We start from the raw sequence: 16,786 nt of genomic DNA on the forward strand, positions 1-16,786 counted from the left end.
ACATGTTGCCAGTAGGGACGGGTCCTTAGAGAGGGACATCATGCTTAGGAGGGTGGAGGGACAGCGGAGGAGGGGAAGGCCCTCTTTGAGATGGATTGATTCAGTGACTGGGGTAATCGGAATGGGTGTGTCAGAGGCGGTGCGGTTGGCACAGGATAGAGCAGGGTTTAGGGCTGTTGTGCATAGGGTCGCTATGAGTTGGAAACGACTCGATGGCACAGAACAACAACAACAACATGGAAAATCTGCTATGAGGGACCTCTCCAAAGTACTGAAGAACAATGGTGTCACTCTGGAGACTAAGGTGTGCCTGGTACAGGTTATGGTCTTTGCAATCACTTGCTATGTGTCAGAGAGCTGGACAATGACTGAGGAGGATAGAAGGGGAATTGATGCCTTTGAGCTGTAGTGTTGGAAATGAGTATTGAATATACTATGGACTGCTAATAAAATGAACAGATTTAACACTGATGAGGGTTAAACCCAGCTGCTCATTTGAGGCAAGGATTCTGAAGCTTCATCTGACATACTTTGGGCATGTTGCAAGGAGAGACCAATCCTTGGAGAAGGAAAGGACATCATGCTTGGGAGGGTGGTGGGACAGTGCAGGAGAGGAAGAGTCTCTATGAGGCAGATTGATTCATTGACTAGGGTGATAGGGGTAAGTGTGTTGGAGACAGTGATATTGGCACAGGATAGTGCAGGGTTTAGGGCTCTTGTATAAAGGATAGATATGAGTCGCAGGCGACTGACTCTATGGCACTTAACAACAACAATGGGAAGAATATTGAATGATCCAGGAAGCATTAAGAGAAGATGGAAAGAGTATATAAGGTCACTGTACCAAAAAGAATTGACTAACACAGAAGAATTTAAAGAAACAACATATGATCAAGAGGCAATGATGATGAAGGAGGAAGTGCAAGCTGCTCTGAAGAAATTAATGGATTACCAATTGACACAAGCCAACAAACAGATACTGCCTTAGACACCAGTTATGCCAAGGAATCTGGAGGACAACTACCTGGAAATATGGAAGAGATTCATATTTATTCCCATAAAAAAAATAAAAAGATGGCCTGATAGAGTGTGGAAATTATTGAATGTCACTGACATTACACCCAAACAAAATCCTATTAATCATTATCCAAAAATGACTGGAACAGTACATTGACAGAGAACTACCAGAAATACAAACTGGGTTTAGAAGAGGTTGTAGCACTAGAGACATTATCACCAATGTCAGAAGGATCTTGGCAGAAAGAAAAGAGCGCCAGAGGGATATCTATCGGTGTCTCATTGACTATGCAAAGACATTTGACTGTGTGGATCACAACAAATTGTGGTTAACCTTGAGGAAAATCGGAATCCTAGAACACTTGATTGTGCTTATGCAAAACCTATATTCAGACCAGGAAGCAGTCCTCAGAACAGAGGAAGGAAGTACTGTATGGTTCAAAATCAGGAAAGGAGTGCATCAGCGACACATCATATCTCCATACCTCTTCAACCAATATGTGGAACAGATCATTCTTGAGGCTGTGCTTTATGAGGAGGAATGTGGTGTGGTATCAGGATTGAAGGAAGACTTGTCAACAACCTGCAATATGCAGATGACACAACCTTGCTTGCTGCAACTGAGGAAGACCTGAAGCTTTTGCTGTAGAAGGTATTCTGCATTGTATTCTTTTTTTCGCATTGTATTCTTCAATATGAATTGAAGCTCTCAACATCAAGAAGACAAAGATTCTCACTACTGGGCCAATTAGCAGCACCATGGTAAATGAAGAAGAGATTGAAGTTAACAATTTCAGCTCACTCGACTCCACAATCAACACTCTTGGTCAGCAGTCAGGAAATCAAAAGATGAATTGCACTGGAAAAATCTGTGGTCAGGGACCTCTTCAGAGTACTGAGAAGCAAAGATGTTGTGCATAGTTGCTATGAGTTGCAGATGGCTTAACAGGCATATAACAACAGCAACAACAATATTGATGTAAAAAGTAGAAACAATTTATGCTTATATATACTTGACTAGTTACCATGTTCACCCCACACTTACATTTATTCACAATATCGTCTTCATCTCTTAGAAATCCATCTTTACTTCCTACAGATTCAAATCTCATAAAGAAAGCATAATCTTGCCTATGAGAGTGATCCCCATCCTTTGTGCTATCCGGGATAATTCTGTGGAAATTCACAATCAGTTATATTTTTTTTGCAAAGATGGTATATTTTATCACTTGCTAAAAGATCTTTAAATCTATGTAAGCAGAGGGAAGTTAATGAATTAATAATGCAACCATTATTTATTTCCCAAAATCACTGCACAGATGGAGAGAATTGCCAAAAGAAAACAGAGAAATAAAGTTTAAAAAAAACCAGCTCACGCCAACATTTACAAGCACGAGTTTAAGTATGCTACTTCATCAATTCATTCTCTATAGGGAGCTCTGGTGGCTGAGTGGTAAGATGTTGTGCTGCCGAACCAAAGGCAAGCTGTTGGAATCCACCAGCTGCTCCACAGGAGAAATATGGGCAATCTCGTCTCTTATGATTACAGTCTTTAAAAACTCACAGCAGGATCAGTTATGAATCAGTTCCATCTCGAGGACATCTAACAACACTACCAACAACAATTCATTAAGGTAAAATGCAAATATCACTTCCTCTGTGAAATAATTGTTTACCAGACACAGTTTATTGCTGTTCTGTAGACTCTCTTCGAATACCTAGCGTAGTCCTTTTAATTTTGGCCCAATAAAATACTTCTGTTACATTTCTCTTCCTCAGAGGGCTAAGAATATATTACCAGCTGTTTTATGATACTCATATCTTTTAAGAGGAGGAAAGGATGTAAAGATTAAACATAAAATTTAAAAGTTGATGGATTACATCTCAGGCCTGCTCATCAGTTAAATTTATTTTACCTCTTTTACCTAGATGTCAGTTTTCCTTTACAGTGGCTACTTAAATAACTTAGCAAAAGACTGATGTGATATTAAAACTGATAGAAAACATCATACTCAAAAAAGATACATTTAAAAATATTTTAAGTTGTACTTAATTTCTTAGTGTCTTTGCTAGATTCTCACTGTGCTATCGTGGAAAAAAAGGAATTATTAAACAGTCTTATAAGCTCACAGAAATCTACTTAATATAATCTGAGTATATAAGAAGTGTAATACATCTTGAAATATGGCTTGTACATATATTTCATTAATAATACATTTCTAAAAGGAACCAAAAATGTTTGATTTATTACTCTTCTTAAATAGACACAACTCTTGTCCTCAACATGAAAATGATAGCACCAAGTGGCACAGTAGAGACAGTTTTCTCTCAATCCATTACTAGGAATATATTCCAAGGAAATTAGAACTGAGACACAAATGGAGACGTGTACATCAATGTTCATAGAAACATTATTTACCATTGCAAGAACATGGAAACAGCCCAAAAGCTCAAACACAACTGAAATGGTGGCACACAACAGAATACTATGCAGCACTCAGGAGCAGTGATTTTTTAAAAATACTACATAACAGGAATAGATGGTATACCAATTGACATATTTCAGCTAACAGATGCTGCCTTGGACATGCTCACCAAGTTGTGCCAAAAAAATCTGGAGAACAACCACCTGGTTAACTGACTGGAAGAGATCTATATTTGTTCCCGTCCCAAAGAAGGGCGACCCAACAGAGTGTGGAAACTATAGAACAATCTCATTGATTTCACATGCAAGCAAAATTCAACTGAAGATTATCCAAAAATGACTGGAACAGCACATCAGCAGAGAACTGCCAGAAGTCCAGGCTGAGTTTAGGAGGGGGCGTGGTACTGGGGATATTGTAGCTAATGTTAGATGGATCTTAGCTGAAAGCAAGGAGTACCAGAGGAATGTCTGTTTGTGTTTCATTGACTATGTAAAGGCGTTTGACTGTGTCAACTGTGGCTGACTCTAAGAAGAATGGGAATACCCAAACACTTGATCGTGCTAATGAGAAACCTATACTTGGACCAAGAGGTAGTCGTCAGAATAGAGCAAGGAAACACTGCATGGTTTAAAATTGGGAAGGGCATACACCAGAGATGTGTCCTGTCTCCATACCCTTTTAACCTGTATGCAGAACAGATTATCTGGGAGGCTGGGCTCTATGAGGAGAAATGTGAGGTCAAGATGGGTGGAAGATCTATCAACAATCTGTGATATGCAGATGATACAACTCTACTTGCTGAAACTGAGGAGGACCTGAAGTGCTTGCTGCAGAGGGTCAAGGACTGCAGCCTACAATATGGATTGAGCCTCAGTGTCAAGAAGACAAAGATTCTCACCACTGGGCCAACTGGCAGCAACAGGATGGATGGTGAAGAGATTGAGATTGTTCACAGCTTCATTTTGCTTGGCTCCACAGTCAACACTCTCGGCAGCAGCAGCCAGGAAATTAGAAGATGTATTGCAATGGTTAAGTCTGCTGTTAGGGACCTCTCCAAAGTACTGAAGAGCAATGGTGTCTCTTTGGAGATTAAGGTGCTCTTATACAGGCTATGGTCTTTGCTATCACTTGTGCATCAGAGAGCTGGACAATGACTAAGGAGGATAGAAGGAGAAATGATGCCTTTGAGCTGTGGTGCTGGAGAAGAGTATTGAGGGTACCATGGACTGCTAGGAAAACAAACAGATTCACCCTGGAAAGGGTCAAACCATGCTGCTCCTTGGAGGCAAGGATTCTAAGGCTCCGTCTAACATACTTTGGACATGTTGCAAGGAGGGACAGGTCCTTGGAGAGGGACATCATGCTTGGTAGGGTGCAGGTACAGCGTAGAAGGGGAAGGCCCCCTATGAGGTGGACTGATTCAGTGACTGGGGTAATTAGGATGGGTGTTTCGGAGACGGTGCGATTGGCACAGGACAGAGCAGAGTTTAGGGATGTTGTACTTAGGGTCGCTATGAGTCGCAAGCAACTCAATGGCACATAACAACACCACCACCACATAACTTGGGAGAGATTGGAGAGGATTTTGTAAAAATAGAAGGCTAACCAGTAAAACATGTATGGGCATGCACAGGGGGAAGGGGTGGGAGAAGAAGGGTGAAACTACAAGGTTGTACAGTTTGGTGGATGGAGGGATGGGGTGAAGAAAATGAGAAGGATGCAGGTGAAAAGACAAGGTAATGGTCGGCAAGGTCCAATGATGATTAATTTTATATATCAATGCATGAGAATGATTGTATGAAACACAAAATGAATGAGTAATAGTGTAAAACATAAGTATACAAACTTTGTAATCAAACCAATAAAAACATTTTTTAAAAACTCAACAATGGTCATTAGAGTCACATTAGCTATTCTACAAACACTACGAGAAATTATATTCTTTTCTACAGATGAGCAAAATTATACCTATTTATGAAAAAAAAACCCAACATAAACACTTTAAACCCTTAAAAAATAAACAAACTCACAACTGGAACAATTGATGACACTGTCAAAAACTTCTGGCAATCACAACTTCTAGTACACATTTAAAAGAGTATTTCTCCAAATACATTTTTTTCAAGCTAAGGAACACAACTTAGTATACAAAATATGTCAATTGTGAATATGTTTGCATAAGTCCTGGTTGATTCCAGCAGCTGACAATCAATGAGCATTCCTGTACCTCTTTGGAGGCATCTGGAATGTAGAGCCATGCCACTGACTATTTTCTGATCATCCCTGCAGAAAGGACCAGGTCTTGCCTGCACAAATTGTTTTTTTTTTGCCGCAGTTCAAATTTCCATTTTCACCACCTGAGTTCCACATAGTCTGGAAAGATGTTTTTTAATTTACCAGGAAATATTTAGGCTCATTTAGAAATATTATAACTAATATTAACAATATTAGAAATAGCGAGAGTTAAAACAAGAATATTTATGCCCTGTGACCAGTTTTATTCACATAGAATTAAAATTAATTTAACAAATGTGTAATGTAGATAATTTAGATTAATAGTTAAGATTAAAGTAAAATTATTTTCTGCTTACTTTGGGGTAAAGCAAAATGTAATTTTGATCTTTTGATAAGGTAATAAAGTTCCATCATTAGGCATACATGACATAAAAGAAGTGACATCCATGTTCTTTATTTTGTTTAGGTGGCTCAAGTTGTTTAAAGCAATGTCTGTTCTTTGTTGAATATTTGTACCCTGTAATATAAAACTGGAGGTGAATAAAGATCAATACAAAATACCAATATCATATTTTAAGACACAAAACTTAAAGAGCTCTAAGTCCTTGCCAATGAGTCAGAACCAACTCCATCACTGACCCACCACTGGGTTTCTGAGATTGTAAACCATAGGAAAAGAGATTACTCATCTTTCTCCTGAGGAGCCTCTGGACTACATCAACAGAGCTTTTAGAATAATTACTGAAATTTTAGAATTTATAAAATCTTTAGATCTTTAAAATAACACATATCAATATGACTAGAGCATTTAATCAAATTTAAAAATTAAAGAATTTTTTTGAAAACACGAATGAGAAATAGAAATCTGCATTAGCCACTGATTTATAAGAAGTATTTATCTGGTTTACTTAAGATATATATTATTATCAGTGTTAGTTTAATTGACTAGAGTATTTAGGCCACTTGTGAGAGATATATAAAATAAATCTGTCTCCTTTAAAATACATTTAGAATAATTAAATAACTTGCTGTTTATTGTTATTGTTCCTAGACACTGTCAAGTCAGAACCAACTGATCCTCCAGCAAGTTTTCAGCAACAGTAAACTGCATGGGAGGAGATTTCACATCTATCTACCTTAGAGAAGCTAGGTGATTCAAACCTATCTTTGGATTGACAGCATAATTCCTTACCACTGCGTCAAGAAAGCTCCCTTTGTTGGTTATTAATATGCTTAAAACATGCATCAAACCATAAAAATCCAATTTTCTCCTCTTGTACCCACCATTTCTTCTCCAACAGCTTCATCTTGCATTATGGCCACCCAATTTATTGATGCTGGGCTATTATTATACAGGAGCGCATGCTCAATTTTTGATGTCCCGAAGAAGGTGGAACCAAAATTGATGCAGTCTATTTTTCTTTCACCACTTATGTGTAACAGTTCAATAATCTGTGCAACCACATCAACTTTGATATGCAAGAGTGCATCCTGACGACCTTCCAAACTCACTCTGCAAGATAATGAAATAGGTGTTAATATATATACAAAAAATAAATTTTCATTATAAGTCTATATAATTTCTCTTTCTGCTAACACCTGGATAGACAAAAAGAGTATTTTTCTTTTACTTTTGAAAGAGAAGAGTGAACTGGTGGTTGCGGGGGTGGGCAGGGAGAAAAGTGCAACAACGAATGAATGGAAATCCAAAATCTCTGTAAATGTTCATTAAAATTAATAATTAAAAATACCCAACAACACACACATACACACACACACAAACACCTTAACTTTACAATACTACACTACTATGCTCTCAGGCCTATCTCGCCCTTTTTCTACTCTGTTCTGTACCACATGAAACTATTTCATGAAAGATAAAAGAGATAAAGTAGACTTTAAGAAAATAAAATCCTTAGGTGTATTTAAAAAAATCCTATAAAGCCACTGCCAAGTTAGTTCTGACTCATATTGACCTTCCATCAGGTTTCCAGGCTCTAAGTCTTCACTAGAAAAGATGGCCCAAATTTCTCCAGTGGAACTAAGTGGTGGATTCTAATTGTCAGCTAGCAGTACAACATATAATATCCATTACTGAAAACCAAAGAATGCCAGAACGTGTATAAAACAGAAACATATCAATACAAGAAACTCAAATACTTTCTACTAATTATCTCATTGCCATTGAGGCAAAACTGACTCAAAGCTGATCCTTCAGCAACTTTTCAAAGGCTGTAAAGCATACAGAAGGAGACTGTAGATTCAAACCATTTCGCTTTGGGTTGTCAGGGCAACTTCCAATCCATATTAGAGAGCAATTTAAAAAAATGGTAAGACTATATCCTGTCATTACCCAGCTCTCAGCAGAACAGAAAATGATTGAAAAGACCATGGCCTGAATCAGGCATACCTTAGTCCTCAAACTAACATCATTGCTTGTCAATAATTTGGGTAAGTCCCTGACTGCAGAATTTCCCAGTGAAACACGTCTTCTGATTATCCGACTGTTGGTATCAAGTGTATTGACCTGTGGATCTAAGTAAGACAAAGCCATTGACAGTCTGTCTTTATCTCTCATATTGTCTATAGATGCAGTGGTGAGAATTTTTGTTTTCTTGACATCGAGCTGCAATCGATATTGAAAGTTGCAGTGTTTGATCTTCTGTAGCAACTGCTGAAAGTTCTCCCTTTCAACAAGCCAGATTGTGCATCAGAATAACAAAGGCTATTGATGAGTCTTCCTCCAATCTGATGCCACATTCTCCTTCATAGACTGCAGCTTCTCAAATAATTTGCTCAGCATACAGATTAAATAGGTATAGAAAGAGAATACAACCCTGCCACCTACCTTTCTTAATTTTAAACCACAACAAAGTAGTGTTCCCTAGCTGGGAACAATGAATAAGGATGACAGAAAACTAACTGATGCCTTTGAACTGTGGTGGTGGAGAAGAGTGCTGAATATCCATGGACTGCCAAAAGAACAAACAGATCTGTCTTGAAGAAGTTTCAACCAGCATGCTCCTTGGAGGCAAAGATGATGAATCTTCATCTCACATACTTTGAGCATGTTGCTAGGAGAGATTATTCCTTGGATAGAGACATCATGGTAAGGAAAGTGGAGGGACGGTGGAGGAGAGGAAAACCCTAAAGCAGGTGGGTTGACATGACGACTGCAGCAATGAGCTTGAATGTGTCAGAAATTGTTAGGATGGCACAGGATAGCTGTTGTTCACAGGGTAACAATGAGTAATATTTGATTCAACAGTGCCTAACAACAACAACAACCGGTCCTACCAGCTTCATCTGACATATTTGAGATATATTGTTACAAGGCCAAGTCCTTGGAAAAAGGACATTAGCTTGGAAAGACGGAGGGTCAGCATAAGAGAGGAAGATCTTCCTCAAGATGGATTGACACAGTGACTATGTTAATGGATTCAAGTATATCAGGGATAGTGAAGATGGCACAGGACAGAACAAGGTTTAGATCCATTCTACACAGGATCACTATAAGTACTTTTTGTCAAAGATACATTACAACAACAACAACCAGTTCTACCAAGATTCTTGAAAGATAAAGTCTAATGTATCAAAAGTGAACAAGTTATTTTACCACAGAGTTTTACCTCTTTTCTTCATTATAACTGATCAGCTAATTTAATGAAGTCCAAGCTGAAGCTGAGGAAAATTATACTGAATCCACGGGAACCAAAATATGACTTTGAGTTCATCCCATCTGAATTTCAGAACCATCTCAGAAACAAGTTTGAGGTCTTGAACACTAATGAGTGAAGACCTAATGAGTTGTGGGAGGATGTCAAATGTATAATGCAGGAGTGCAAATGGTCATTACAAAGACAGAAGAGAAAAAAAGACCAAAATGATGTCAGAGGAAACTCTGAGGATTGCATTGGAGTGCAGAGAAACCAAAGCACGAGGAAGAATTCAAGATACTAAAGAGTTGAATAGAAGATTCCAAAAGGCAGCATGGGATGATAAAGCAAAATATTACAACAAAATGTGCAAGGAGCTGGAGTCAGAAAATCAAAAGGTCTGAACTCGTTCAGCATTTCTTAAGCTCAAGGAATGGAAGAACAAATTCAAACCTCGAGTTGGTATAATCAAGGATGCTTTGGGCAGAATATTAAATGATCCAGGAAGTATTAAAAGAAGATGGAAAGAATATACTGAGTCACTGTATTAAAAGGAATTGGCAGATACAGGAGAATTTCATTAAATAACATATAAGCAAGAGCCTATGGTGAAGGAAGAAGTTCAAGCAGCTTTGAAGGAAATAGTAAAAAATAAGGCCCCAGCAATAGATGGTATACCAGTTGACATATTTCAGCTCACAGATGCTGCCTGGGACAATGCTCACTAAGTTGTGCCAAGAAATCTGGAGAACAATCACTTGACCAACTGACTGTAAGAGATCTATATTTGTTCCTATTCCAAAGAAGGGTGACCCAACAGAGTGTGGAAACTATAGAACAATATCATCTATTTCATATGCAAGCAAGATTCTACTGAAAGTTAACCAAAAACAACTGGAATAGCACATCAGCAGAGAACTGCCAGAAGTCCAGGCTGGGTATAGAAGGGGTCGTGGTACTAGGGATATTGTAGCTGATGTTAGATGGATCTTAACTGAAAGCAGGGAATACCAGAAGAATATCTATCTGTGCTTCATTGCTTATGCAAAGGTATATGACTGTGTGGATCATAACAAACTGTGGCTGACTCTGAGAAGAACGGGAATACCAGAACACTTGACCTTGCTAATGTAAAACCTATACTTGGACCAAGAGGCAGTCGTCAGGACAGAGCAGGGAAACACTGCATGGTTCAAAATTGGGAAAGGCATACGCCAGGGATGTGTCCTATCTCCATACCTTTTCAACCTTTATGCAGAACAGATTATTCGAGAGGCAGGGCTCTATGAGGAGAAGTGTGGCATCAGGATTGGTGGAAGATCTATTAACAAACTTTGTATGCAGATAACACAACCCTGCTTGCTGAAACTGAGGAGGACATGAAGTGCTTGTTGTTGAGGGTCAAGGACTGCAGCCTTCAAAATGGATTGAGGCTCAATGTCCAGAAAACGAAGATTCTCACCACTGGACCAATTGGCAACATCAGGATGGGTGGTGAAGAGATTGAGATTGTTAGCAACTTCAGTCTGCTTGGCTCCACGGTCAACACTCTTGGCACCAGTAGCCAGGAAATAAAAAAAAATGAATTGCTATGGGAAAGTCTGCTGTTAGGGACCTCTCCAGGGTAAAGAAGAGCAATGGTGTCACTCTGGAGACTAAGGTGTGTCTGATACAGGCTATGGTCTTTGCAATCACTTGTTATGCATCAATGTTGGACAATGACTAGGAAGGATAGAGGGAGAACTGATGCCTTTGAGCTGTGGTGCTGAAGAAGAGTAGTGAATGTACCATAGACTGCCAAGAAAACAGATTCACCCTGGAGAGGGTTAAACCAGGCTGCTCCTTGGAGTCAAGGATTCTGGGGCTTCATCTGACACACTTTGGACATGTTGTAAGGACAGACCGGTCCTTAGAGTGGGACGTCATGCTTGGGAGGGTGGAGGGATGGCGCAAGAGGGGAAGACCCTCTATGAGGTGGATTGATTCAGTGACTGGGGTAATCAGGATGGGTGTTATCAGAGGCAGTGCGATTGGCATAGTATAGAGGGGCTATTGTACATAAGGTCACTCTGAGTCTCAGGCAACTCGATGGCACATAACAGCAACAACAACCTGTATTACACTTATTCAATTTCTTCATTTTTATCCACTCTCTCAACTTTTCCCTTAATTCAGGTTTTAACATTCTCTATTTCTTCTAACTATTATTTTCATGGTTTACTAGAACAGCTTCTGGTCAGGTTTATCACCCAGTACTTATAGTTTCTGATACATACTGTACATTATCATTAGTATGAACTTTTCTCTTTATTAAAAGAATTTTTTTATAAATAAGTTTTGTTTTATTCATTTAGTTTTCCACATTTTCCTCCTTCTCCCAGTGCACTTTGCAATGTACTGCTTGTTCTAGATTTCTGCTGTATATATAATGTTTAATCATGTATTCCTTTTGGACTATTCTTCGTTTCATCTCTTCCAATGAAGTGTTCATTACATATCGAAATTTTTCCTATTCTCCCCCCAAGTCCCCACAACAGTTGTGCTCATTAACAGTAGTGCTATGCAATATTTGTCCTTTCAGGACTGAAATATTTTTTTCTCAGCATAATGTCCTCCAGGCTCACCCATGATGTTTAAGTTTTACAAATTCATTGCTTTTCAACACTGTGTAATGTTCCATTGTGTGAATGCACCACAGTTTTTCTATCCATTTGTTCTTTGATGGGCACTTGGATTGCTTCCATATCTTTGCTACTGTGAATAACACAGCAATATTCTTTCTAAAATACAAGCTAATCAAAACACTTTCATCTTAAAATCTTCCTAAGACATTGTCTGTTGTCTTCACAATAAAGCCTAAACTACTAGTAGTGCTCACAATTGTTTTACCAACATTATGTGTTACCGAAACAGAACTCTAGTCATTAATATTCACCTACTCCTATATATGTATGTAGACATACATACACCGTTACCACCACCACCATCACTCTACTTTGCCTAAATAATCTTTCTTCCCAAGAAGAGTTTGGTTCAACTGTTATTTCCTTTTTGTTGTTGTTGTTGTATACTATAGAGGAAGAACTGACCTATAGCTAGTCTATAATGGGTTTTCAGAAGCAGATAATCACACAGGAGGAGACTGTCCTTCCTTCTCCCGTGAAGCTGCTGGTGGCCTCAATCACATGCTTTCAGGAGTGCAGTGCAGCTTCAATTATTTCCTTAGTGGAGCTTTTACCGAGTATACTCCCTCCCTCCTCAAAATTCCAAACTGTTGTTGTTGGTGGTGGTGGTGGTTGTCTGTTTTTGTTAGGTGTCATTAAATCAGCTCCGACTTACAGTGATCCTATGTACAATAGAACAAAAACCTGCCTTATCCTCACAATCTGTAATGTGCTTAAGTCCATTGTTACAAGCACTGCATCAATTCCAAACTAGAAGCCCTCTTATGTGGACCTGTATGTCGCCTTCTACTACTTATCATTTTTGATTCCCTAGTGCTTGGTCAGTAGTAGAGATTGAAAAGAGCAATGCTGAGCAAAAGATCAAAAGGTCTAACATACAGTCAAAGACAAAAGGCACATTTGAAGAATGAATGACAAAGAATTAGAAAACATAATGTACAGTACACACTCACCTTACCACCTCGTCCACAGTTCTTGGGTGGTCAGCACAGAAATCTACTTTAACAACTTCTGAAGATAGAGCTTTCACAGTACCGCTCCTCGGGAAAATAACAATGGGTAATTCACCATCATACACTATGTGAAACACACCTAATGGGAAATAGAGCACATGATTTACAATTAGGTCCTTACCATGTTGCATTCACATCCTCAGCAGGTTACTAGAATAATGTGAGTCAAGAATTCCAGCTCTGATAGTTAGTGAGTTCAACATCTCTGATAGTGAGTCCAACAGCTAACTTATCCTAAAAGCTTTTCATATCTAATTCTAATTAATTCTCATAATGACTATGTAGGTTTTATAATTTATTTCAATTTAATAAAATTCAAAATCGAGAAAGCTTGAGTGACTATATATGTGTGTGTGTGTATATATAGATAGAGATATAGATAGAGATTTAGAGATCTAGAGATATAGATATAGAGATATAGATATATAGATATATACTATCAAGTTCCTGGAAGCAGGAGCGGCATCCACTTCCAAAATGGCTTGCTTCCGGAAACTCTATGTATGAACAGTGCTCAGGTCGTTCGTTCATAGGGTGGTCTATGACTCCACGGCACCAAACAACAACATCAAGTTCCAACCCTTTTTCCAATGGCTATGCTTGGGCTCAAGGATCCCTTAACACAAACCTTTGTGTTTATTTATTTAGTTTTTTAATCTAGATTGCTCTGCCTTCTCTAGAGAAACAGATTTGATACAAAGAAGGAAAATATACATTGCTGTACAATCTTCATACTTAATTGTGGATCACAGTAAGGTAGTGTCATGGGTCTATCTCTGGATGCCTCTAAGGACTGTGTCACTTTCAAGATGCTGTCCTGCCTCTTATTTTTAAAGAAATCAGCAAGCATCTGAGTCAGACTGTGTTCTCCAGGAGCATAATGAGTCAAGTTCATTTTTCCTGAAATGCTGTCCTTTTTATTATAATCAGAACATTCATAGGCCTTGAGTTTTAGCTACATCACAGAAGCTACTAATCACAAACAAATTTAACTAATACTTTCTTTAAAAAGTAAAAGCTAATGTATTTTGTCCTGTTGTTCTTAGGTACCACTGAGGCTCAGACTCACAGGGACCCTATGAAGAACAGAGCAAAAACCTATCCCATTTTGTTAAATCCTCACAATCATGGCCTTGCTCATCTCAGTGAAGGCCACCCTCTCTTTTTCTTATTAATTAATGCATAGGACAGAAACTATTTACCTGGAGCTTTTCCATGGTTCATGACAGTAATCTCTTTACAATGCACTTTACTATTGGCAACCAGTGTGCCAAAATTAACTTCTGGCCCAATATCCAAGTTACAACGTGGAGCCAGCCTGGGTGGGAGGAAAACAGGGCATTTAGTTTATGTCTAATGATCAGAGCATAATAGTTAAGTCTATACAACTTGCTATTAAGTGGTTCCAATGCACATGGGGAAAAAATATTGGCAATGCCTGAAAATTCTATCATAAGTACTTAAAAAAACCATTCTGATATCATGACACCAATAACACATTTATCAAGAGAACAATGAAATAATCATACAAAAACAAAATATTTCTTACCTATGAGTTTTTATGCATCTAACTGCAAGATATGCCCTTCCAAATACTCACCTTGAAAGCAAATCCGTTTATTTCAGTGATATTTTCATTGCTCAATATCTGATTAGAACTCTTTTTAGAATCTCTACATAAGCCTATGCCTTTGAGCTGTGGTGTTGGAGAAGAATATTGAATATACCATGGACTGCTAAGAAAATAAACAGGTTTGTCCTAGAGAGGGTGAAGCCAGGCTTCTCCTTAGAAGCAAAGATTCTGAAGCTTTGTCTGACATATTTTGGACATGTTGCTAGGAGAGACCAGTCCATGGAGAGGGACAGCCCAAGAGAGGAAGACCCTCTAGGAGGTGGATTGATTCAATGACTGTGGTAATGCAGATAGGTCTCTCAGAGAGTGAGATTGGCACAGGATAGGGCAGAGTTTAGGGCTGTTGTACATAGGATCACTGTGAGTTGCAGGCTACTAGCACATAACAATAACAACATAAGCCTATGTTTATATTTATTTGATCGGTCCTGAAAAAGGAAGATCTTAGCAAAGGGAGTTCTGATATTCTACTGGAAAAGGCATTGCACTGCCAACTGAAAGACAATCCAGCACTAGCTATAAGAAGAGAAAGATGAACAATCTCCTCCCATGCAATTTACAGCCTCTGAAAACCTGCTAGAGGGTCAGCTACAAATAATTATGTTCTGACACAATGGCAATCAGTTGGATCTTGTTGAACTAAACAAATCAGTTTATATGATGCCAAGTCTGATGATATAAAATAAGTGATGCTGTAAAATATCATTTAGTGTATAAAATAAGACACAAAGTATAAAACAATAGTTTGATTTTTCATAGGCATTACTTTAAAATATACTGTGGTATATTTGCAGTATATATTCATATATTTTAAAAATTCATTATCATATGAAAAATAATATAAATGAGGAAATGTGTGAAATATGATGCATACAAATGAAACAATGTATAAGAATAATTTAACAAAGGAAGAAAAAGGAATTTGGTATGTAAACCATATAAAATAAATTTTAAAAGATTCGTCATCATTCTGTGTATGTATCTTATGGGGATGCCTACATTTTATATTCATATAGTAATTTATAAGATACAAAGCACTCTTTTGTATGTTACTATGGTTGGTGTTCAAGAAACTCCTGAAAGGTAGATAAATAACATGGTACCCATAATCAAATAGTCTGCAGTTCAAACTCACTAGTTGCTCCATGAGAGAAAGATATGGCAGTTGACTTTCATAAAAACATGGAAACCCTATGGGCCAGTTTGACTCTCTCCTATAAGGTTATTCTAACTCAGAATGGTTTCTTTTGTGTTATTTAAATTAGTTTACTGTTACAGATGAAAAGTATAAAATTCAGAGAGATTAAATTATTTATAGAATTATGTGAATACCATTTTGGAGATCTTAGCTTAGAATTAATTTTGCTAGACTTCATGTATATTTTAATTTCTACATTTAAGAATGCTAATATCAACAAATTCAACAAAATCATTGCTATCAAGTCATGACCAAATCATGACCCTCCATTGGTTTTCTAAGGCTGTAAATCAAACAGGAGGAAATAGCCCATCTTTCTTCCTGAGAGTCTTTGGTGTATCCAAAACACTAGGAACTTTAGGTGAGCAGTGCTACTGCCTAGGGACTTCTTGTTGTTGTTGTTGTTATGTGCCATCAAGTCATTTGCGACTCATAGCGACCCTATGTACAAGAGCCCTAAATGCCGTTCTATCCTGTCTCAACCTTTCAGTCTCAAACACATTCATTCCCACCACTCCACTCACAGAATCGATCCATCTCATCGAGGGTCTTCCTCTCCTGTGCCATCCCTTCACTCTCCCAAATATGATGTCCCTCTCCAAGGACCAGTCCCTTCTTGCAACATGGCCAAAGTATGTCAGATGAAGCTTCAGAATCCTTGACTCCAGGGAACATTCTGGCTTCACCCTCTCCAGGACAAATCTGTTTATTCTAGCAGTCCATGGTATATTCAACACTCTTGTCCAGCACCACAACTCAAAGGCATCAATTCTCTTTCTATCATCCGTAGTCACTGTCCAACCCTCTGATGCATAGTACGTAATTGCAAAGACCATAGCCTGGATCAGACGCACCTTAGTCTCCAGCCTGACGTTGTTGCACTTCAGTACTCTTGAGAGGTCCCTCACAGCGGACTTTCCCAAT

At 38.3% G+C, this 16,786-nt stretch overlaps 1 protein-coding gene across 1 annotated transcript in view; it reads right to left on the bottom strand.

Annotated features, from left to right (window-relative positions):
- The window catches only part of LOC102867769 (chromosome unknown open reading frame, human CXorf22), a 187,476-nt gene that overhangs the window by 135,114 nt on the left and 35,576 nt on the right, over positions 1 to 16,786 (bottom strand). The window contains exons 6-10 of the mRNA XM_006881848.1: positions 14,234 to 14,349; positions 12,972 to 13,110; positions 6,963 to 7,191; positions 6,035 to 6,195; positions 2,063 to 2,190 (exon numbers count right to left, since the gene is read on the bottom strand). Coding sequence (XP_006881910.1) covers positions 2,063 to 2,190; positions 6,035 to 6,195; positions 6,963 to 7,191; positions 12,972 to 13,110; positions 14,234 to 14,349 — 773 coding nt within the window. The remainder of the gene's footprint in view (positions 1 to 2,062; positions 2,191 to 6,034; positions 6,196 to 6,962; positions 7,192 to 12,971; positions 13,111 to 14,233; positions 14,350 to 16,786) is intronic.

Source organism: Elephantulus edwardii, unplaced genomic scaffold (assembly GCF_000299155.1).
Source record: "Elephantulus edwardii isolate Elephantulus edwardi_28Jun2011 unplaced genomic scaffold, EleEdw1.0 scaffold00016, whole genome shotgun sequence".
Taxonomy (NCBI): domain Eukaryota; kingdom Metazoa; phylum Chordata; class Mammalia; order Macroscelidea; family Macroscelididae; genus Elephantulus; species Elephantulus edwardii.